We start from the raw sequence: 22,320 nt of genomic DNA on the forward strand, positions 1-22,320 counted from the left end.
TCCACTCACTTCTTCTCCCGCAGGAAGCCCTGGATGGTGCAGGCCAGCTGCCTGTCAGTATGGCTCCTCTCCCTGCTCCTCTCCATCCCTGACTGGGTCTTCTTGGAGGTCGAGGGTAGACACAGACGAGAGTGTGTTCACCTCTACCCCCCGCCTGCTCCTCGGTCCGGTGTCGACTGGCGCCTGCCCTCTCGCCTGCTCCACCACATCGTGGGCTTCATCCTGCCCTCTGCCGTCTTGATCTTCTGCTGCTCCTGCTTCCTTCGGCGGCTTTGGCGAGGACCCCGCCTGGACCTCCAGAATCAGAGAGCCCTTAGGCTCCTCCTGGGCTTGGTGGGGTTGTTCCTTCTCTGCTGGACGCCCTACAACCTGTCCCTGTTGGCGCACACCGTCCGTGGCACTGAGCAGCGTCCGGAGCCGGAGGACGGCGGCAGTGGCGGTGCTTATGGGTCACCCACCAGCGCCCTGGGGAAAGGCCTGCTCCTCATGTTTGCTCTTGGCTGTTTCCACGCCTGCCTCCAGCCCCTGCTCTACTTTGGCCTGTGCAACAACATCAGGAGAGCGGTGCTGGAGACGCTTCATTGCGTACCGCCAGTGGAGAAGGCCGACTCCAGCCGCACTCTGTGGGAGCTTGGTCTCGAAGAGGAACCGCTGCCGCAGCAGAACCGAGAGGAGGTGGTACCGCTGAACAAGAACCGGGAGGAGGAGGCAGCGCAGACCGAGACCAGGGACACTGAGCAGCAGATCTCTGAGGAGGAGGTCGCGCTAAACCAAAACCAAGAGGAGGAGTCAGCCCTGACCCAGGCCAGGGTCGCAGAGCAGCAGGATCACCAAGCCAATGCTGACCATGATGAAGTGGATGGGAGAGCATGACTTTTTCGCCCACACAGGAAATATTTATTTGTTTCCGCTTCATGAACAGGAAGGTACTTTAAGGGTCAAAGGGTTCACGGGCGGGGGACAGTCCTACATGTTGAAATCAATCATGAATAAATGCACTTTAAGCTGCATGTGGTCATGGAACTTTTACGTGGGGTAAGAACTGTAAGGCTACACATGTGGCTGTGATAATGCATTATTAGTGAATATTGTTTTATGATATCGTAAAGGGTTTATATATATCTATATTAGGAAGTGAGTGGCCAGAGTTGTTTTTCTTGGACAATCAACTTAAAATCCACTTTTAAGAGGTGAAAACATATTCAGAAGTGTCACATTTTATTGAGCAAAATTTGCGGTACAAATTCCAGACCATGTATCAGTATTGCCGATCCATATTCTAACGAATCGCGATTAGGCTCAAAACATCTGAATTGAGATTAAGACCGGCACTCAAAATACGACTCTGCTGTTAAATGGTACAGCTTTAATGGGATCCTTTTTGACCAGTGTAGCACAAAATCGATGGGAATGTTTTTTATTGCTTTTGATATTTTGTTTTCTTATTTATTTTGCTATGAATGTTTGTGTTTATAGTAATTACGATAATTGATATGGTGTTATATTGTCATAAATGGTAATCATTGATTGAAAAGACTGGAGTATTTTTCAGAATGGACAATTAACTTTGTTTTTACTTTCCATTTGAGTTATTAGTTTAAATCCCTGTGTAAATAGGGTCAGCTCTGGGCCGGTTCGTTTAACCCCTTCTTTCTTCCCTTCGGCTTTAAGGGGTTTTCTTTGTTGCAACATGCGTCGGCAGACAAGACAGCACAAGCAGGCGGCTGATGTCATCAGTCAGGTGACGGGACGGAGGGAAGGGTGAGGGAGACAGAGGGAGGCAATGAGAAGAGCATTGTGTGTCGCTACCGTGTTGTCGCCATCAACATGATAGCCATCACTCGTGTTTGTTTGGTGGTGTGAGATCGGAGACGGGTGTGGCTTGCTCTGTTCCCTAAAAAAACAACAACATATAGGGAGAGTATAGGAGGACGGATCTGCGTAGAAAAAATTAAATTAATTGTTTTAGAAAAAATATTAACAGTCTACAACAGGGGTCAGCAACCTTTTCAACATGCAATGCCAGTTTGACATTTACTCGTTAATGAGTGTGCCTTAAGCAACAATATATAAAAAATGATGCTGAATTATGACAAAGTGACCAAAAACATTTCCAGAAGACCTGATATTGTACTACTTCCATATAGTCCGCAATTGTGCATCAACATTTTAAAAGATTTTTTGGTTCGGTAATTGCATTTCACAAACATTCAGAAACTCATTCAAAACATATTTGCACTGTGAGAAATGTAAAAAACAAGAATATATGAGAATGCTGGAACCATTCACATTAATATCTTTAAGACATGTACAGCTTTGCAAAACCATGTGAAGGCAATGCATACAGGCCACTTGCAACAATATTTTAAATATTTTCTTCTCTATTACTCACAAAATAGGTTTAAAAACTTAATTGATCCCTTGGAGAACACTGCTTTCTGTAACTAATTTAAACATATTTGCACTGGAAGGAAATGCCCAAAACAGAATAAAGTTGTTGTTTTTTAAGTTTGCCAATGATTATGCTGCCCCGTGCCAGTGGTGGCACGCGTGCCTAGGGTTGCCAACCCCTGGTCTACAATAATACTTTTTTTATCATCCCTTTCTGCATAAAATGTCGTACGTTAGGCAGACTTGCTTCCATAGAGTGTTTATTGAAAAGAAGTATATATGAAACAGGTATCAACCGGAAACACGAAGGGAAGTTGAATGAAAGGTGTAGAATCTTTCTTTTGAACTTATCGTAGCACAATCAGTCGAGGAGGAGTAGAAGGCATGCATCTTTTTGTTGAGCCACGTCAGTGCGGGGGCCCACCCAACCACAGACAGTGGCGTGTTTCCTTCTCTTTTCTCTTGAAACTGTACTCGACCCCTTGAGAAACAGCCCTCAGGGAGAGCTTCGAGCTGTGCCGAAGTAGGAAGTATGCCTGTGACCGCTGCTTGGTGATACATCCATCTCCCTCATTTGTTGTCTTGTGTTTCATCGGTCTATGTCCTCACCACTTGGTCTTTGTCGTGTTAAGTATCACTTCGGGATGAATGGTCACATCCGTTTTCAAGCGATATGCAGAGTTTAGAAATACAGCTGCCATTCACTATTTAGACAATTAACAGACGCTTTCAGCCCAAGGAATGAAGCACTGCAGCAACTAAGCATTGTTAAACAATGTCATCATGGTATGAGTGAGGACGAGGTTCCTCTGTCTATCCCAGAGGAACTACAGTATGGCCAATCAAATGAGAGACTGGTATCGAAAGGAACAATCAATCATATCCGATGGCTGCTAAAACTGAGTTTTCCGTGCTTGTAATTTACTGTCACATAAAAGCCTCATTTAGAATCACATGTTTAGGTGGATTGTTTTGTGGTTTCACATTCACTTGCAGATGGTGGGGCTTTACTAGACCTTGACTTTTAAAGTAGAGGTTTACCCATGTGTTGCATTGGCAGAAGATATTTGGTATATGACTGAACGTTGTTCTGCCAGCTTTGAACTTTATTTCAATGTACCTTAGGTACGACTCAAGAATACATTTAACACATTTGTTTATTAAAATACACATGACTGCTTCTTGAAGGCTTGTTTTATTATTTTACTGTATCCATTACATTTTTACACTAGACAAATATGTGATGGTTAAACTGCCTTTATATGTTGACAGTGCATGTGTGCCAACTTTTCAGTTCATTATGCATAACAAATAGTTGTATGTTATTTCAGCATATATTATTAACATTTACCAAATTGACTATATTGATACAAAATGTGACAATGATTTCTGACGATAAAAATCATTGACCACCTCATTGAAAACACAGACCAACAAAAACTGAAAATAAAGTTTAAAACCTTGGACCTCCATTCCACAACCTGTAATTATTATCTTCTGCTCATTTGATGTTGGATCCTCCTGGGTCTGAAATGAAGAATTATATATACACGTTTGTCGAACAGTCTATACCTATAAAAATAAGACATGGCATTTTATTACTCAATAATAGGATAGCAAAAATATGATCAAAGAAAGCAAGACACTTTGGAGCTTTATGCTTGGTTAAAATAATACTGTTGTTCTCCACTCTGAATTACCGCTTCCGGTCCCCAAAATGTTACCAGCGCTCTCTGCTGAACCTTCGTCTCAGACTCGCTCAGATAGCCATGGAGTTGGAGGTGTGGCCGGACTCGGACCAGCTGGAGCTCCTTCTGGAGCTGGCAGCGGACTGTAACCAGGCCCTGGTCTTCACCCTGCAGCCCAGAGACCTGAGCATCTTTAGGAGCTGGTGGCGGAACTTGACGCCCATGAAGGCGTACAGCACAGGGTTCAGGCTGCAGTGGAGGTAGGCCAGGCAGGCCGTGACGATGATGGCCTTGTTCAAGGAATTTCTGCTAGTGCAGGAGTGTTCCATGGTGTGGTTCATGTGCAGCGTGTCAATCATCAAGGTGACATTGTAGGGCGTCCAGCAGACAAAGAAGACCACCACCAGCGCCAGGATGACTAAGACAGCCCTCTGCTTCTGGAAGCCGTGGGGGCCCTGTCGAAGCCGCAGAAGGATGCAGGAGTAGCAGAAGATCAAGATGGCGGAGGGCAGGACGAAGCCCAAGATGTGGTAGAACAGGCGAGACACCAGGCGCCAGTCGATGTCCGACTGAGAGCGGAGAGGATAGTCATGAATGCACTCTACTTTTCTCCCAATGCGCGTGTCGTTTATGGCCTTCAGGAAGACCCAGTCAGGGATGGAGAGGAGCAGGGAGAGGAGCCATACTGACAGGCAGCTGGCCTGCACCATCCAGGGCTTCCTGCGGGAGTACATGTGTGTAGCGTGGACGATGGACAGGTAGCGGTCCAGGCTGATGCAGGCCAACAGGAAGATCCCGCAGTAGAAGTTGATCTGGGAGAACAAGCACAGAGGTGTGAATGCATTTAGCACTTAGAGGAACTGCTCTGCTATTATGTTCGAAAAACTTCTCAAGGTGTCTAAATAGATCATCTAAGCTTGTTGAAAGTGAAAACAAGCCTTTATGTGTTCTGTTTAAACCAAAGCCTACCGTGAACAGAGCTCCAGCGACCTTGCAGAAAGGGGTCCCAAACACCCACCCTACAGGGGTGGCCTGCGTGGCCCAGAAGGGCAGGGTCACCAGCAGCAGGCTGTCGGCTACTCCCAGGTGCACGATGAAGTTGTCGGTCACACTCCAGGTGTTGCTCCTCCGACCCAGAACCCAGAGAAGCAGGCTGTTCCCCAGGAGCCCGACCAGGAGCGCCAGAGAGTAGACGACTGGGATGAACACTGCCTCGAAGTTAATGTCTTCCTGAAAGTCACATACCATACCCGCGCAACAGTCTTCATTGTCGAAATACTCGTAGTCCGAATAGTTGTTATTTGACAGATATAAATGGTCTTCCTCGTTCAGCTCCATTTGTTCAATCTTTTAAACACTGGAAGGATTGAAAATAGAAAAAAAGTTATGTAACAGAAATAATAGATCTAAAGTATGTACTATTATCTTTTAACCACACGGTGGCAGCATGTTCAAGTACAAGATATCCGATGATACGTGTTCTCAAAAAAAACATTTAAATTTCCCCTCTGGGATTAATACAGTACCATCTTATGTTATGTCATATGATTGTATAGGCCTATTATAGCAATTCATTATGATATCAATCGGGGAAAGATCAACGGGCACCAAGTATACAATAAAATAAGAAATTACTTAATTCAAGAAATACTGAACGAGATATAGGCCTATTAGTTCTTGAGTTAATAGTAGATTGTAAAAGTTCAATATAATTGCAGATAGAATAATATTTTTACGTTATAAGATAATAAACTATTGTACAGTACTAGTAGTAGATAGGGTAACTATTATTAATATTATCATTATCAACAATTAGTAGACTGCTTCACATCTTAGCCCATGTATATGTATACATATATATATATATATTTTTATACACAGTCATTCATAAGAGCATATATAAGTAATTCAACATTCAATTTAGAAAATAAACATTATACAGATTAATTTGCTCATTCCACTAATAAATAGCAGACGTCTCAGAGTAGTTATAAAGTAAAGCCTCACCAAATGTGACAACTGGCGTTCACTCGATGCACTTATGCTTGAGGCTGCAAACCACACAATAGCTCGAGCATACGACAGTGAGCAGTTATAGATGAAGGCAGTCGCAAATAGGAAGTAGTGACTATAGACATATGTAGATCGTTTTTTGACAAATCCTAGAACACACTTCTTACATTTCAGAGAGGAGAATCCATTAACATGAAAAAAATAAAGCGTATAATTGTTTATACATTATAAAAATACAAATAGAATGAAATATTTATAATGAAAGTAATTAAATAACATGTTCCAGTCGCCAGAAGAAAACATTGCTATTTGTATGTTTCTGCAAACCACAAATGCATTGCACCTCAATGTTTTTTGCAAACACAAAAATATATCTTCATAAAATATATACATATATTATAAATACATTTTACATCAACGTTACTCGATAAGTGTATGTATACAACTTAGTGTGTTTTAACTGTTTTGCATTTTCTATGCACTTTTGGTGTCCTGAGGGTATGGGGTAGGCTATTTTCTGGTTATGAGCCACCAACATTTAACATTTTATTAGGGCTACTCAACACAGCAATCCTCCAGCCCCCCAGGCCTGGTATGCATGCACATGCACTGGTTGTTACATCAACATCTTTGTTGGTGGTCACCAGAGACTGTTCTTTTTAAGACATCTTAAAAAATGTAAAGTGTCCAAGGCTGGGATGCTTCAATTCTATAGGGTTGTGATAGAGAGTATCCTAACTTTCTCTATCACTGTGTGTGTGTGTGTGAAAGTCTTCAGCGGATGATAAGTCTGGTCTGGAGACGGTAGGTCAGCATCCAGAATCATTGGGCTAGACCTTCCCAATATCAGTGACATCTACAACACCTGATATTCTTTGATTCATCACACCCTGCTAATTCCCTTTTCCTCTACCATCAGGCAAAAGACTAAGAAGCATCAGGTCCAGATCCATCCGCTTGTCCAATAGCACCTATCTGAAGGCTGTGCAGGCTTAATTCCAACAAACACTCCTTATCTGCTCTGCTTACAAAGCTATGTCCTCCTCCTAAGGGTACTTAAATGCATTAGCACTTTGTCTTAGCTACCTTTATTTATTGTATTTTCACGCTGGTAACAATGCATGTATCTAGTTTTAATATGATGTCTTTTGTGTATGTCCAGTCAGACTTGTTGTCTCCCTTGTTCTGTGTGGTATTGTACTGTCCTGTGTGAGCCAAATCACCAAAATGAATTCCACACGACTGCGTTGCTTGGCAAAAATAAAGACTTGACTTTAGACTTGACTTGACTTAAAGGTTGGGCATGGGATTTGCGAAACGCCAGCAGATTTTGAAAATACACAACTCAAATGGTCCTACCCCCTCTCCTTCAACGCTTCATTACAAGTACCTGGACGCGCAATCATGCACGAGCGCGAACACAGATGCGAGAGGGAGAGCCAGGCTAGCGTAGGTTTTTGTTAAACAACATGGCAACATTAAAAAAAAAACATGGGGAGGTGGCGTCTTGTCTGCCATGGAAATTGTCTTCTACTGCTAGGTCCAAATGTGGATTAACTAGTTCCAGTAGCTACCGCAGGATAACAACAAACAGGAGCTTGCTCTGGGTCACGAGTACTGCACAAAGGGGTCGAACGCGGGGCGCGGGGGAGGGGGAGTGCAGTACGACCGTTTGATTGACGTACTTACTGTCCAATGCAACTCGGTGGCTATGGAAATCATTGGCTGGAGTTTTTCGAGCCCTGCACGTTCCACAGATGATTGACTTGTTTAATTTTCATGTCAGTTCTTTTAGCTCAGTGGCTGTAATTGGGTTATGATAAGGATTTCAAGTAATTCTGCAAAAATGGCCAAAAAAGCGAATTCCATACCCAACCTTTAACATGATTGTATTATTAGAACACAATACAACCCCAGAAATGATTGTTTATTGGTCCCTGTGATTGGAACGGGACTCAGTGATAAGATACATTAATGTTTCATCTGTAAGCACAGTTCACGTTGCTTACGAGTTCATCAGTTCTAAGTAAAGTGTAATTTACACAAGCCATGATGTGGTATCATCAGCCTTCTTGGTGGACTTTAATCATTCATCTGCAAATTGGTAAATTACCGAAGAGCACGATTAAGATAATGAATCTTCATCTGGGTTTGTGTAAATGACAGAATACGTAGAACTCATAAACTCGTAAACAACGTGAACAGTACTTACATTCTAAACATTAATGTACCTTATCACAGCGTCCTGTTCCAATCACAGGAAACATGCAAGAACCAATCAATTCAGGCGGTTGTTTAGAATATTGTTTTCATATAACAGGTTCATGTACAGGGCAAGTTTTCAAATACCTTTTTTGGGGCCGTTGGGGGTTGCCAGGCACCACATGCTGAAGACATTATTGATTCATTGTGATTGTTGAAGTAAAGAAACATGACTATTTATAGCCATTCCCAAGCCATAATCCAAACGCCCACCAGGTCTCACAACGGGCACACAGGTTTAGAGAAGTACAAAAGAACAACACGGAAGGCTCTCTACTAGCCAAACAGGAATTCCTATGTTTCTCTGATGTAATGAGGAACTGTTGGGGACAGTTTGATATTGTTTTGCCTCATGCTGTTTCCCCCCTGCCGGTCAGAGCCCTGACTCTGCCCCCCCGCCATTCCCGTCATGGGCTATAGGAGCCATCTTTCTGAAAATGGTCACACCCAGGTCATACAATTTTACGACAGAGAATGGTGATGTATTTTGCAGAAACAGCAAGCATGGATTAAAACCCACAGAGTCATTGCAACCATAGGTAAACAGAGAGGATGCCCCGATAATGGAGTGCACACCGAGTGTTATGGATACATCTAAGGTGGTTCAGAATCACAGGTCAGAGTAGACTAGGGAGCATGCTGCTCATCACTACCTGTAGTCATGGATTGAAAAGACTAAACAGTACATAGCTTACCAGCCAATGTTTTGAAAGGTGTAGTTGACTGTACTTGTTTTTCAATTTCCATTTCATACAGCACTGGAAATGCCCTTGCCAGTAAACACAAATAAGTAATATTAATGATGATAATTATAACAATAATAACAATAAATTAAAAAAAATCGAATTAAATTTAAATTCTGAATCAAGGTTCCTGCACATGATTTTCTTTTTGTATTGCCGAAAGGAACGGTCCATTCGGCAGATAGTCAAATTCCAGAATTCCAGAATGTAATCCCGTAGGACTGTTTCTGATTGAATCATGACATGGCAGAAGATGTGGAGAAATATCTGAAACAGTTTCACTCACTGGCCATAGATGAGACAGCCGTCATAACTTACACGAGCCATCTGGCAGACACAGACGATTTTGAGACACGAGAGGAACTGCTTTGCTTGATCGGCATGCTTGACTATTAGAGGGGATGCCATTTTTAAGGAAGTTTGCACAGCAATGCAGGACTATGGTTAATTGCTCGAAAAACTGGGTTGCATGACAACTGTGGTGCACCAGTGATGGTTGTATTGCAAAGGGGTTTGGTGGCACAAGTTGAAAGGGAAATTATGCATTTCCACCTTGATTTAATGATTAAATTACATGTGAGTGGATAATCTAACAGGCTAATGTGTGTGCACAGTTGCTGCAGTTGAATCTGAAAGCTGACCACGGAGACCTGGTTTACTACTAGGAAGTGCGCTGGTTGAGCAAAATGCAAATTTATGAACTTATGGAGACAAAGGGGAAATCAGTGTCCCTTCTGAGTGTCAATGTGTTTTGGCGTTCGTGGTTGACATTTGAAACTGCAAAGGTCCACCAGCTTATGCATTCACTTCTACTGCGATAATTTAAAACTAATGTTACCTGTAGCATTCTCTGTAGCAGAGTATGAGCAGTCTGTGCATTGTTCCTGGTTATATTAAACAAGCACTTTCAAGATGTCAAAACAAAAGAGCAGGATTTGCACATATTTGCCCGCTGGGTGTCTGACTGTTAGTGACATACTGTACACGATTATCAACTTGGAGGTTCAATCCCTACAGGAAGTGATGCAATCCTTCACTGAGAGGTTGTCAGAAGATACAAAAACACACAATTAGATGTATCTAGAATGACTTTTGAGTAGGATAGAGACATCTGGTCTCTTTTATATGAAAGGGGGCTTAAGGACCTTCTCATCAAGTGATGATTATCAACTTGGAGGTTCTATCCCTACAGGAAGTGATGCAATCCTTCACTGAGAGGTTGTCAGAAGATACAAAAACACACAATTAGATGTATTTAGAATGACTTTTGAGTAGGATAGAGACATCTGGTCTCTTTTATATGAAAGGGGGCTTAAGTACCTTCTCATCAAGTGATGAAAATGGTCGTTGGGAAGATCCTGTGTCTCTTTTATACAAAAGAGGGCCTCAGGTAGATAAAGTATAGGATAATTAAATTGGGGGCTCTATCCCTACAGGAAGTGACTAAAAAAGCATCATCAAATGCTTAATTGAAATGCATTGGAAATGAAAGGCTATAAATCTATCTAAGTTCATAGGACAAAGGTAGGAACTTGGCCATTAAACCTAACAACCAGGGGACACCTTGGGACCGCTCTGTGGAAATCTCAGGTGTCATGGTGAAATAAGGTCTGGGTGCAGCACTGTAATAACGCGGCTCATTGAGATCAAAATAAAAGGAGGCTTTGGTGGTGAAATGCACCCCCTGGGTTTGAAATGGCAAAAGTTTGGTATGCGATTCCCAGTCAGGCCCTGGAACAAGGTTGTCAGGGTGGTAGGGCCGTCCTTTCTACAAAAAAAATCGCCTATCTTACACCACCTTCTGGTCGACTAGTTCTCATGGCCCATGATTCCGAGAGGGTCTGCCAAAATAACGGCCCGTTTGAGCTAGAGCAAGAGCTAAAAGTCAAAATCTCGGTTATTAAACTCATTCCCATTATACGTGTGACCGCCAGCCATTTCGTTTGAGGTCAAGAGAGACGCAGCGCCAGTGCAGAACCTATCTCTTTGTAGGTGTAAAGTCATCTGTTAAATAGCAGTTGCCAGGTTGTCATGCCGCATAGTTTGGAGAGGCGGGATAAATTGGAGGAGGATGAGGAGAGGATAATTATACCAGCTGTTTTGTGTCGTCAAAGCATTCTCTGTGACAGATTAGAGAATGCTCATGCTGAGGGGAAATACACAAGAAACTTGTGTATTTAGGCTTGTAACGTTTTTCCGGTTTGGGATCAAAACTGTCTGCTGCCACATCCCTTACTAGCTTTTTACAGTACAATTTGATCATTATTGGGCTGGTGAAGGTCTGGGAAGAATATCGGCTCCAATGATGGATTTTATTATTGATTTTATAACCATATTTCCAACAAAAATGTATTAACATGCTTGGCTCTTCGAAAAGTTAATGGTTTAGAAATTTATGTCGTTTTGTACTTAAATTTAAAGTTACATTTATTAGCTAATCATTTCTGAGACAAAATTATTAACATTTATTATTGGTTACACTAATACCTAACTCTCGAGTCCTTTATTAAGACCTAAGTAGGAGTTTACATAGAACTATAAGTGTGTGGGCCTAATAGGGAAATATTGTTACAGATGTAAAAAAAAAAAGAAAAAAAAGAAAAGCATTCCAATAAACACCTTGATCCATGTTATGGTCTTATAATTGCATTGTCACTTCATATTTATTATGATGAATATGCACATGAAATATAACATAACATGTTACATATCAATTTTCCATGTTCCTCCATATCAATTATATCAAAGCAAGTGGGAGAATAAGTATACTATGTAATTACTTCTGTTGAAATTATATTGCACTAATTACATGTATAAATACTCTAGCAAGGCCACTGTAATGTAAAGTGTTACCAAACAGGTTTTAAATGTTAACATATTAGAGGGTGTTTGTTTTATGTATTAGTCCTGATTTGACGATTAATCAGTTTAACAATGAATGTGGCCGTGTGACGTAAGAGTTGGACCCCTTGAAAGACAGCAAAACCTATTGTCTTTGCAAGATGAGACACTACAAATTGTAGCACACAATGTAACCATAATCCATTCATAGATAACACTTTCATTATGCATGACCATTTCCCTATTCCTGTTGTACACCACAGTACCACTTTAGGCTATGTGTTCAGGCCACCCCTCTTGTACTAACCGTAGCAAATATTGGAGCTTCTCGTTGCCGCTGTCTCTGCTCGGAGGCTGTAAATCCTCTTTGATGCTGACAGCATGCTGCTCATCACAGCTGCGACAAAACACTCAATTTCCATGTGATTGTCTTGGCTGTGTTTGGTGTCTCTCTGTGGTCTTCTGGACTGTGGGTATTCCATGGCTGTGGTCTTTTCCCAATGTGTACCTGACTACATCCTGGTTGAACCTTGTCAAACACACGAGAAGTCTCTGGAAGCGGATCAACACATTGTCGAGATCTTTGGAGATCATCAGTGGCATGAGGGTTTTGTGATCTTGGTCAGTTTGAAGGCAGGTAGGCCGTAGAGGTACTCCTCAAACCTCTATGGCGCCCCAACTCTTCTTTTGTTTTACCTCTCTGAGCACACCTCGCGTCGGAATGGAGCTCCAACAGGTCACCGCTTATCCCGTGTTCAGGATTCTTTGAATAGTTTGAAGGCTGCCTACTGTGCTGGAGCTCCTCTACAGAACAGGCTCTCTCTGCTTCCTAGGTCCTAAACCTGCTGCGCCTCCAGCACGTCATATCAATAGTGAAGTTCAGGATTAGCTCGATTTGGGCGTAGCCTCTGTGGTATGTCCTTGTCCAGAATCCCCAACATGAGTTGGTCCCTGATTTCCTCCAGAATCTAATTAGGTGATGATTATCTCATAAATCCGATACATTATACTTTTTTTGTTGCAGTAGTCATGCACTTCCACATCATCCACAACATCCTTGACATCCCCGACAGCAATACCGCTTTTCTTCCGATATCTTCTGCACAACGATACAGCTGGCCTTGACAACAACTATACAACTGATTTGAAGAAGTGGAAGAAGAAGTGGTTATTCATAACAGAAAAGTGCGGTAGTATCTGTAACTTACACATAATTATCTAAGCTTATTCATTGATATACACACCCACTTGGATTTCTGTTCGCATTATTAAGCTGCGATAAGTAGCTAATATAAATTCTCTTTTGCAAAGACCACAATCGGTGCAAAGATCACACCAAACAGTTTCCCATGTATTAAGCTATGTTGTATATGTTAAAACTAAATAGTTTGATACTACAGCTGTGTTGATGTTTTGTTTCACTATGGGGATGTAAGGTTAATCTTAACTTCGCTGTGTATAGTCAACACTTACTGAAACATTGTCACAGAAAAGTATGATTTCCCTTCCTGTGGCCAATCAGTGAAAAGCCCTATTTCAGTATTGTCTCTCTTGTCCATGGATGTATAATCAGCTTGTGTCTTTAAACATTTTAAGCAACAGCAAAGAGGTTAAAGGTGCTTGGTGTTCCGCTGCATATCAACTCATGGAAAACGTAAGCGAGAGTGCAAGTCAAAAACATCATACATTACCAATGGCTATAATCTGTCACAGAAAATGCTTTGACGACACAAAACAGCTGGTATAATTATCCTCTCCTCATCCTCCTCCAATTTATCCCGCCTCTCCAAACTATGTGGCATGACAACCTGGCAACTGCTATTTAACAGATGACTTTACACCTACCAAGAGATAGGTTCTGCACTGGCGCTGTGTCTCTCTTGACCTCAAACGAAACGGGTGGCGTTCACACGTATAATGTGTTTTACTGTGGGTTTTTGCCCATTAGTCAGGCTATTAGTAAGTATAGCCTTCCGACAGTATGTGGTTAGTACAGAGATCTAAATCTGCAAAGAAAACTAGGGTGTTATATTTTACTGATTCATCAAGGTGTTCAAATTGGAGTTTTATGCAACACATTTACACATACTTACTCAAAAACACCCCTGCATCTTTTTGTGTAGAAAGGTGCAAACATTTATTGTCATTACATGTTGACATGTAATGTAAATGTTATGGAAAACCTGATCATCATTGTTTTCATTTTAAATCGTGCTATTTCATGATTGGCGACCACTTTAAGACATGCTCCTAATGTCAGATACATCATTTATATAGAAATCTCTATTCCTCTCTTATTATGTCTGACAGACACTTCCTCCTCTCTCTTCCTTCAAAACACAGACACACACGCATACAAACACACAAACATGCACAGAACACATACACACACACAAACGCAATGTTATTTTCACAAATTCACACCTGTGAAACAGTTTTTTTTTTCTAAGGCTCTTTTTTCGGTCACATTGTGAATCCTCCCCATCTTGTTGCTTTTTTTTATTTCACACCTTTTTTCATGTTCCTGTTGCATGCCGTGCACCTGCTGTATTTGTGGTAAAGAGCACCTTATGTGCAGCACTTGGACATTAAGCTCTGCTTGACTAAGCACAGACTCATCACAGCACCTAAACCGTGGATGTAACCTTCAAACCTGTGTTGTTTTCTCTCTTTATTGTACTGTTTCTCAGAATGAATGGCCTTATACATGAAGAACCGTGTATGCACACACACACACATACACACACTGTCTACCAGCGACTACTAAATAATAATTTAAGGACCTATACTCTTTCTCTCTCCGTCTCTCCTGTATTTATTGTATTAAATATGATTTTCGTATTATTATGATTAATTATTGTACTTATTGAAAATGTGTTGAACATGAGCACGTCTTGTTATTTATCTAATCTGAAATAAAAAATGAAGGCGGGGGGGGGATGCATAATTGATAAATGGGGAGACCCCTATCTCCCACTTCTAATTGTCACCAATGGCTGTCCATGTTTTCATTGCTAGGCTGCTGTCTTTGAGAACGTTTATGAGAGCCAAGTGGGATGTAGAAACATGCTGTTAACTGATTTCATTCGCTATTATGCATAGCCGGGTACTTACCGGTGTGACTCATATTTATTTTTCAGTCCAAAGGTTAACAGATGGCTTCGGCTTTGGTGGAAACATTAAGGTACAACAATTGGTCACCTTTACGAGATGTTTTGGATGCTTCTGAGCCTGACCTGGACACATAGTGAACCCAGGTATTTTATTAACTAATAAGTAATGGTTCATTTATAACTATCTTGGCCTACACAGCATTGCATTCTATATGTTTTTGACACCACCCAATTATTAACTTTGCCAATAAAGTCTGCCATATGTAATCGGGGACGCTGACTCTGCTGAATAATTCAAATGCTAACTTTAAACCTACACCTTTGCTCTCTCATTTGGCTCCTATAGGAGTGTCCCTCAGCTCTCGTTACAGATAAACAACCTGTTAGCCAGCAGTAGCAAACCCCTGCTGCCGCTGGGTGTTGGATTGGTGCCCTACATGTTCCTTGCCCACCCTGCCACTGTCTTTACCATGTCTTTAGTGTGTTGCCTGTATCGTGAGTGGACACCTGGCCTCCAACCCCTACAAGCTTGTCCACCAGCCAGTGCCCCATCAACATGGAAATTACTAATAAAAAATAAATAAATCATACTTTAAATGATTGCTTCTAAAATGTATGTAAATTATGGCACCTATTGCCGTCCTAACCATGCCATGAAGGAGGGACCCCCACACTGTGTTCCTTCTCAAAGTTTCTTCCCGATAATGAATGTACTTTTGTCTTACCCTTTGGGGGCTAGAGTTAGGGGATGTCATAAACATAAGTCCTGAGATTAAGCGTAATTTTGCTGCCTCCAGTATTGTGGTTTGAGGGCTAGATAAGACACGAGAAGTGGTAAAGGTTCAACAGGATAGTGTTTGCAGAAACACAAGGTGAAACACGCGCACTCTGGATGTGGTTCATGAAGCAACTATCGGATGGGGGGGAGGGGGGATGGTATAGAAAGCCCTTCTGGTTGCTGGCTGGCATATGCAAAGGTTTCAGATCCTAAAGACAGAGAAGGATGACCTTACAAATCTCGTCTTTGGTTATTGTTGAGCTTCCTTCCCTTTTTCTACCTGCAGACCCCCACTGTTTTAATTTGGTTATATAGCTTAGATATCCAACATACAATTCTTTCTAAATCCTTCTCCTATCTTGGTTAACTCAGTCTTCAATTGCATAAAAAACATGTCATTAGATATTCAATCTTACAACCTCTCCCACACTTTTATTGAGCAACTGCCTCCCCGCCTATTTTGCTTGTCTGTCTGGTTTGCTTTCTTTATGACATCTTTCGGTCTGTTTTTCTCTCTGCATGTCTGTAGAAATCATGTCAAAAGGAAACCCTTTTGCATGTTTATGGTACATGACTGACTAAATAACCAAGTAGATAACAAACCAACTATATTTAGTTTGTGTTTCTTGTTACGAGTAGCAGTTTTCTGATTAATATATAAGATATTATAGCATAAGATAAGTTCAACATTTTATGATACCATACAATACCATGCATACATCTAGATGATCGGTTAAATGTGGGAAAATGACTAATATAATGACTTTAGTTAGTGTGTTCACCACCACCTCCAATAACCCTGGTCAGCCACAGATTGACAAGAAAAAAATAGTTTTTTGCTGTTGCTTTGGAGGATGTTATTATGAAGCCATTTGATCTCAAGTGGTCTTCCTGTGTTTGCCAATCCTATATGATGTGGTGATCAGCTGTCATGCATTTCTTATCAATGGATAAACTCATGTCTTTCATCTTCTTTCTCAGATTAAATGTGTTCAATTTGCATTTTTTAGGTGGTTTTTACTATTTATTTCATTGTGTTTTGCTGCAGGCATATGCTGCTGTGATATTTTGGTCAAGTCTCAATTACAAAAGGGACTGTAAAAGGTTCCAGACATAAAAATATGTATGCAGACATGCGGATAATTTTTTGGTGAAGAGGACTCTCCCTCTTGGTCGGAGATTGTATTACATCTCGAACGACCTCGCTCTCGTTTGTATCTGCACGGACATTTACTGTCAATCTTTAGCATATGTTATATACATGATAAGATGTGTTGCCAAGAATTTAATCCAATACCAATTTAAGATTAATTTACGATTCCTATAAAGTTGTACAATCCTGTGCAAATGTGTACTCATACGGAGGTGCAATGCATTCACTTGAGAAAAAAAATAATAATTAACGAGGTCATTATCTAAGAACTCAGATATTTTAACCATGGACCTATTAAAGGATTTCAACCCTAAACGTTTTCATTGTTTGCTGTTTTGGGCTGGGAGTTTTAGGAAGGAGGGGGCGTGTTATCCACATGGTGTCATGGACGTCAGACTACTACCTCTTCCGATGAACATAACGCCTGCGTTCAGCAGTGCTGAACGTGCATATGGGGAGAATGCCAAAAACACAAGACTTTTAGGCTGATTATCAGCAGCAACCGTACTCCATGCAGGTGGAGCATCTTTTGGGATTTGAGGTATCTCGTAGATTCAGAGAAACTGAGCAGAATATATTTTTGCCATGAAAACTTAGCGCAGAATTCTGACACATTCGCATGTGGAATACAAAACAAAATATGACTAGGGGAGTAGCCTTTTTGTGGTAGAGGAACGAGAATCTCGCGAGAGATAATATTGCTACACAGCGTGGTTTTGCTTTGGCAACGCGAGATCAAGCTGAGCGTGTAGGCTACTGCTACATCAGATACTACTGGCGTAGTTCTGGAGTAAACTCAACTATCACTCTGGTAAATAACTTATTTTCTCACTCATACGAATTACCACTATTTTGTCAAACAAATAAGACCCGTCATACAGTAGGCCTACTGTACGTTGAATATATCGCTGAAACAATTAAACTTACAACCGAATAATTATCGTTCCTTGCATTTTAAAGTGAAAGTAAACCCGTATAAGGCCTTGGATCGATGGAAGAACCTATGGACCAAGATACGTCTAAAGGGCGCTCGCCTCTGGAACAGGACTTGACTTGTTCCGTCTGCCTCGACCTCTATCGGGACCCTGTGCTTTTAACTTGCAGTCATAGCTTCTGCAGCGAGTGTCTGAAGAATGCCTGGAAGTCCAATCTGAAGAAGTGTCCCTTATGCAAGGCTGCCTTCGAGGGAGAGCAGCCGACCCCCAACCGTGCGCTCAATGACACCTGCGAGTCTTTCCGTAGGGAGAAACAATGGCAGAATAGACAAAATCCTGCTCAGCAGAGTATTTGCCGCATGCACGGAGATGTATTTCAGATCTACTGTATGAAAGACCAAGAACTGCTGTGTCCTAAATGTGTGACACAGCACCCGTATCACGAGATTGTCCCCCTACAAGACGGATTGACCTACTGCAAGGTAAATATGCGTTACTATGTAATGCAAGAATTATCATATCGACCTATGTATTTATTTATTCAACGTCTATGTGACTATCTGATTACAGGAACAACTTGACTTCAAAATAAAGATTTTGGAGAAAAAATGGAGATTGTACAAGAACAACACAAAAAGTTTCACCAATACAAAGGAGTTTATCGAGGTAAAACCCCTCGCACACCATCTTAAATTCCCCTTACTATTATTTAGCTTCCAATTCATGCCAAACATTGCAAGGTTCAACAGCGATATAAACACCCATTCATCCATATGGGTAGAGTGGACACTCAAGACATTCAAAATATGGAAATGGCTGATCATATCACACATGCTGGTCAACTAGTGTCCCTGTAAGAGCCATTAGCCATCCAAAATGACGGACCTATAGACATCCTGTGTGCATCCTTCCCCCAGCACCAGGCCGGGCAGGCTGCAGAGAGCATCAAGGCTGAGTTTCAGAGGCTCCACAAAGCACTGGATGCAGAGCAGGAGGCCCGCCTGCAGGCCCTTGCAGCTGAGGAGCGGGAGAAGACCGGCACCATGGTGGCCATGGTGGCGCAGGCCAATGAGGGCATCGCCTCTCTGACCCCAATCATACAGAATCTTAAGAGGGAGATGGGGGACGAAGACGTCACCTTCATGCAGGTGACTCGGTTGTTGTCGATGATGAGGATTGGTTTTGTGGAATTGTGGCATTCTTCAGACATGCTGTTGGTTTTTGGAAAAGTAAGTTTACTAACTGTGTTTTATATATTTCAGAAATTTCCACTCTTGAAGGACAGGTAAACAGTTTATCCTGACGTGTACACACACATACACATACATTATATTAGGCATTCATATTTATTTTTTTATATTTTGGAGCTTTTTTATTCTAATTCTTGTTTTGAAAAACTTGATTAATGCTTGACCCCAACCCGTTAGCCAGTAGACTAGACCTACCTGTTAACCAATATAGATTTGATATAACATAGATATGTTAATATCTATGTTTTTGATCCCAAGGGGGTTGATATATGTTGAATAGAAGTTGTACATTGTGTTGTGTGTTGTGTTTCTTAGTGCCCAGTGGCCTCATGAAGACCTCCAGCATCCTCCAGGAGCTCTGCTGGACATGGGAAAGCATGTGGGCTCCCTAGGCTTCAACATCTGGAAAAATATGCAGGCCCATGTCAAATACAGTGAGTGCATGACATTCTTTTAGCAGGGCTTTGGATGATCTAACAGTGCTACCATACTAAGGCCCTGTCCACACGGAGCCGAAATGGGCGAAAACGATCCGGTTTCGTTTTATTCGGTTCGGGAATATTTCTGTAAAGACGGATTCATTGCGAAACCACTTCGAGCTGTAGAAACGCTGTACTAAATATTCAAGGCGCTGGGACTCAACAGAAAAAAGTGGAGCGCATCAAGCCTGCGCGCATACAGCCTGCACGCTGTATACAAACACTCAGTCGTGAGGAGATTATTTTTTATTGTACAGTTAGTAATTACATTTATCAAGGGGCTGTATTTAAAGCTATAAAAAGAATACAAATAAAAAAATCGAATCCAAATATAATTCAACGCAACTCTGACGTCGCCCAGCTGGTGGGGGGGCAATGACGTAATCGTTTCATTTCAGGCGTCCACACGAATCCTAACATGAAACCGCCTAGGTCCGGATATATTTCAAACCACCCTGGGACGTAGTTTCAGAAATGTGCGGTTTAGGGCACCGGATCCGTCTGCTCCGCCCGGACGGTCGGCCGAAACGCACAAGACTTATGCGGTTTCACCAAAAAATCTGCTCTGTGTGGACCGGGCCTAAGTAGCTTACAAGACCTTTTTTCAGAAAGACTTTTTGAAGTCAGTTTTAACCTCAATTGAATGTTAAACTTATGAGTCATTTTGTGAACTTGCATTATTCTAATAGTTTTAAACAATGTTCCAACCCAGAGGAATCTGAAGTTTTATTCAACGGCAAAGTTCAGTTACATTTGGTCACATGTCAATGGCATCATGTATATGGTGGAACAATAAAAAGTAAAACAGTAATCCGGTAGAGACCTAATTACTTACTTACTACAATGTGCTAATAGTGGCTCATGTCAGCCACCAATCTAATGCAGTTACTTGCAGTTTACTTGGGAAAAATGTATCCATGAAAAAATGTATCCAACAACAAAATGACAACAGACCGTGTGTACTCTCTTTATCAAATCATGGTCATTCAATTGAGGAAGGATTATTGTTGGCTTCTTGACATCTGCTGAATTATTTTGTGTGATAATCTGGAGCTCAAGAATATAGATATTATAGATGCCAGAAATACCAAAAAACGTCTAGAATTCAAATCCCAACGAGGACCAATGACCGTGCTTTGTAAGAGTTTTTTTGGTGTGCATAAAGTTTGCGATAGTTTACACCAATGTGCACATGACTTGTACACGCAAGTCAGTTTAATCTGTATGATATCCAGTCTTTGTGCGTTACACCCACACTAACGTTATATCTGTTGAAGGTCAAATGTCTTTAAACTAAATAAAAACACTTTCAACCCCCATGTTGTAATTTCATCAGAATGAAATGACATAACCTGAAATAACGTGACTAAACGTAGCGGTTCTACCAAATGCAATTCATGCCTTTTTCATTAAACACCCACCCTTGGTCTCTCTCTCTAGACCCCGTGGTGCTGGACCCGAACACAGCCTCACCCTGGCTGGACCTGGCTCCCGACCTGACCAGCATGAAAGAAAGCCAGCAGCGTCAGGAGGTCCCGGACAACCCGGAGCGCTTCGATCCCTGCGTGTTCCTCATGGGAGCCGAGGGCTTCTCCAAAGGCAAGCACCGGTGGGACGTCGTCGTCGGGGACAACCCAAAGTGGATGGTGGGCGTTTGCGCTGAGTCACTGGCCCGCAAGAAGAGGTTCACTGTGTCCCCCAAGCGCGGCGTGTGGAGCATCGCCCTCAGCAAGGGGGTGCTGACCGCACTCACAGTCGAGCCCACAAAGATCGAGGTGCTGACTCGCTTGGAGAAGGTGCGTGTCAAGCTGGACATGGATAAAGGAGAGGTGTCGTTTTGGGATGGCGGAACGCTGACTCACCTCTGCACCTTTAATCACAAGTTCGACGAGAAGATGTTCCCACTCTTCGGCCCGGGACTACAAAGTACACCAATGGCCCTGGCTCCTGGAAAGATGGTTCTGCACACCTCTTGACATTCCCAATGAGGCCACCCATGCTAAGAATGTATGCACTCTCTATTCCAGTGTTTGTTTTTATTATTGTATATTGTTTTATTCTTTTTTTTCTTAATTTTATTTGTGGGAATATTTTCAAATTCAAATAAATACCTAGTATTTATAGTTTACCCATCACATGTAATCATCACTCTACATATTCTGTGTACTTATTGAGACCTTATATAAGTGCTAATTGAAGTGTGGTAACTTTCTTTAGAATGTACCTAAACACAACTGATTAAATATGATAAATGCATACATTTAATTTGCTGGTTTGTAGCATCTTAAATTCAGGTTGTCATTTGTATCAGCCATATTAATTTGATGTCAAAAGTTATGTTAACTTAACAATTATTTACAATAAAGACAACTTATATGGAGAAGCGTGAAGCCTCTGCTGTTATAGGGAGGCTTTGTGAACTGTCAAGATTTTGTCAAAAATGTAAAGTGTCAAGGATTCTCGTTTACTACTTAATGTTTGATGCATTGTTCTCGAAACAGAGGCTGGTCGAGGCTTGTTCAACTGCTATACAGTTAAAACCTGTATGCAAACCAAGCCATATTTTAAGATATAGGCCTACTACCATTGATGGAAACTGCCCTAACCGGTTTTGGTTGTTAGATTTTGTGCAGATGTTGAAAACCTACTTATTATGACCACCAGAGGGCAGTGG

The 22,320-nt window shown here is 41.7% G+C and overlaps 3 protein-coding genes across 3 annotated transcripts in view; 2 read left to right on the forward strand and 1 right to left on the reverse strand.

Annotated features, from left to right (window-relative positions):
* Positions 1-3,863, forward strand: part of LOC115554287 (C-X-C chemokine receptor type 1) — a 5,980-nt gene extending 2,117 nt beyond the window's left edge. Inside the window, exon 3 of the mRNA XM_030370950.1 lies at positions 1-3,863. This exon is cut by the window's left edge and continues 69 nt beyond it. Within this exon, the coding sequence (XP_030226810.1) occupies positions 1-873 (873 nt within the window). The 3' untranslated portion in view covers positions 874-3,863.
* cxcr3.1 (chemokine (C-X-C motif) receptor 3, tandem duplicate 1) lies at positions 3,531-6,170 on the reverse strand. The gene is made up of 3 exons (XM_030370951.1): positions 6,087-6,170; positions 5,049-5,436; positions 3,531-4,891 (listed from the first exon to the last, which is right to left on the reverse strand). The coding sequence occupies exons 2-3, from the start codon at positions 5,415-5,417 to the stop codon at positions 4,151-4,153; spliced, it is 1,110 nt and encodes a 369-aa protein (XP_030226811.1). The 5' UTR covers positions 5,418-5,436; positions 6,087-6,170; the 3' UTR covers positions 3,531-4,150.
* An 11,227-nt stretch (positions 6,171-17,397) lies between these two features.
* Positions 17,398-22,029, forward strand: trim35-28 (tripartite motif containing 35-28). Its single transcript, XM_030370952.1, has 7 exons — positions 17,398-17,793; positions 17,943-18,399; positions 18,488-18,583; positions 18,835-19,065; positions 19,180-19,202; positions 19,483-19,601; positions 21,087-22,029. Exons 2-7 carry the CDS (start codon positions 17,974-17,976, stop codon positions 21,620-21,622), a joined length of 1,431 nt encoding a protein of 476 aa, XP_030226812.1. The 5' UTR covers positions 17,398-17,793; positions 17,943-17,973; the 3' UTR covers positions 21,623-22,029.
* The last annotated feature ends 291 nt before the right edge of the window (positions 22,030-22,320 follow it).

Source organism: Gadus morhua, chromosome 11 (assembly GCF_902167405.1).
Source record: "Gadus morhua chromosome 11, gadMor3.0, whole genome shotgun sequence".
NCBI lineage: Eukaryota > Metazoa > Chordata > Actinopteri > Gadiformes > Gadidae > Gadus > Gadus morhua.

What these genes read in the sequence shown, in the direction of transcription:
- cxcr3.1 (XM_030370951.1), bottom strand. Translation starts at nt 5,417, where the DNA reads ATGGAGCTGAACGAGGAAGACCATTTATATCTGTCAAATAACAACTAT. An exon ending in TCGCTGGAGCTCTGTTCACG is followed by an intron (nt 4,892 to 5,048) that starts GTAGGCTTTGGT and finishes TTGTTCTCCCAG; the next exon opens with ATCAACTTCTACTGCGGGAT.
- trim35-28 (XM_030370952.1), top strand. Translation starts at nt 17,974, where the DNA reads ATGGAAGAACCTATGGACCAAGATACGTCTAAAGGGCGCTCGCCTCTG. An exon ending in TTTCCACTCTTGAAGGACAG is followed by an intron (nt 19,203 to 19,482) that starts GTAAACAGTTTA and finishes TGTGTTTCTTAG; the next exon opens with TGCCCAGTGGCCTCATGAAG. An exon ending in GCAGGCCCATGTCAAATACA is followed by an intron (nt 19,602 to 21,086) that starts GTGAGTGCATGA and finishes CTCTCTCTCTAG; the next exon opens with ACCCCGTGGTGCTGGACCCG.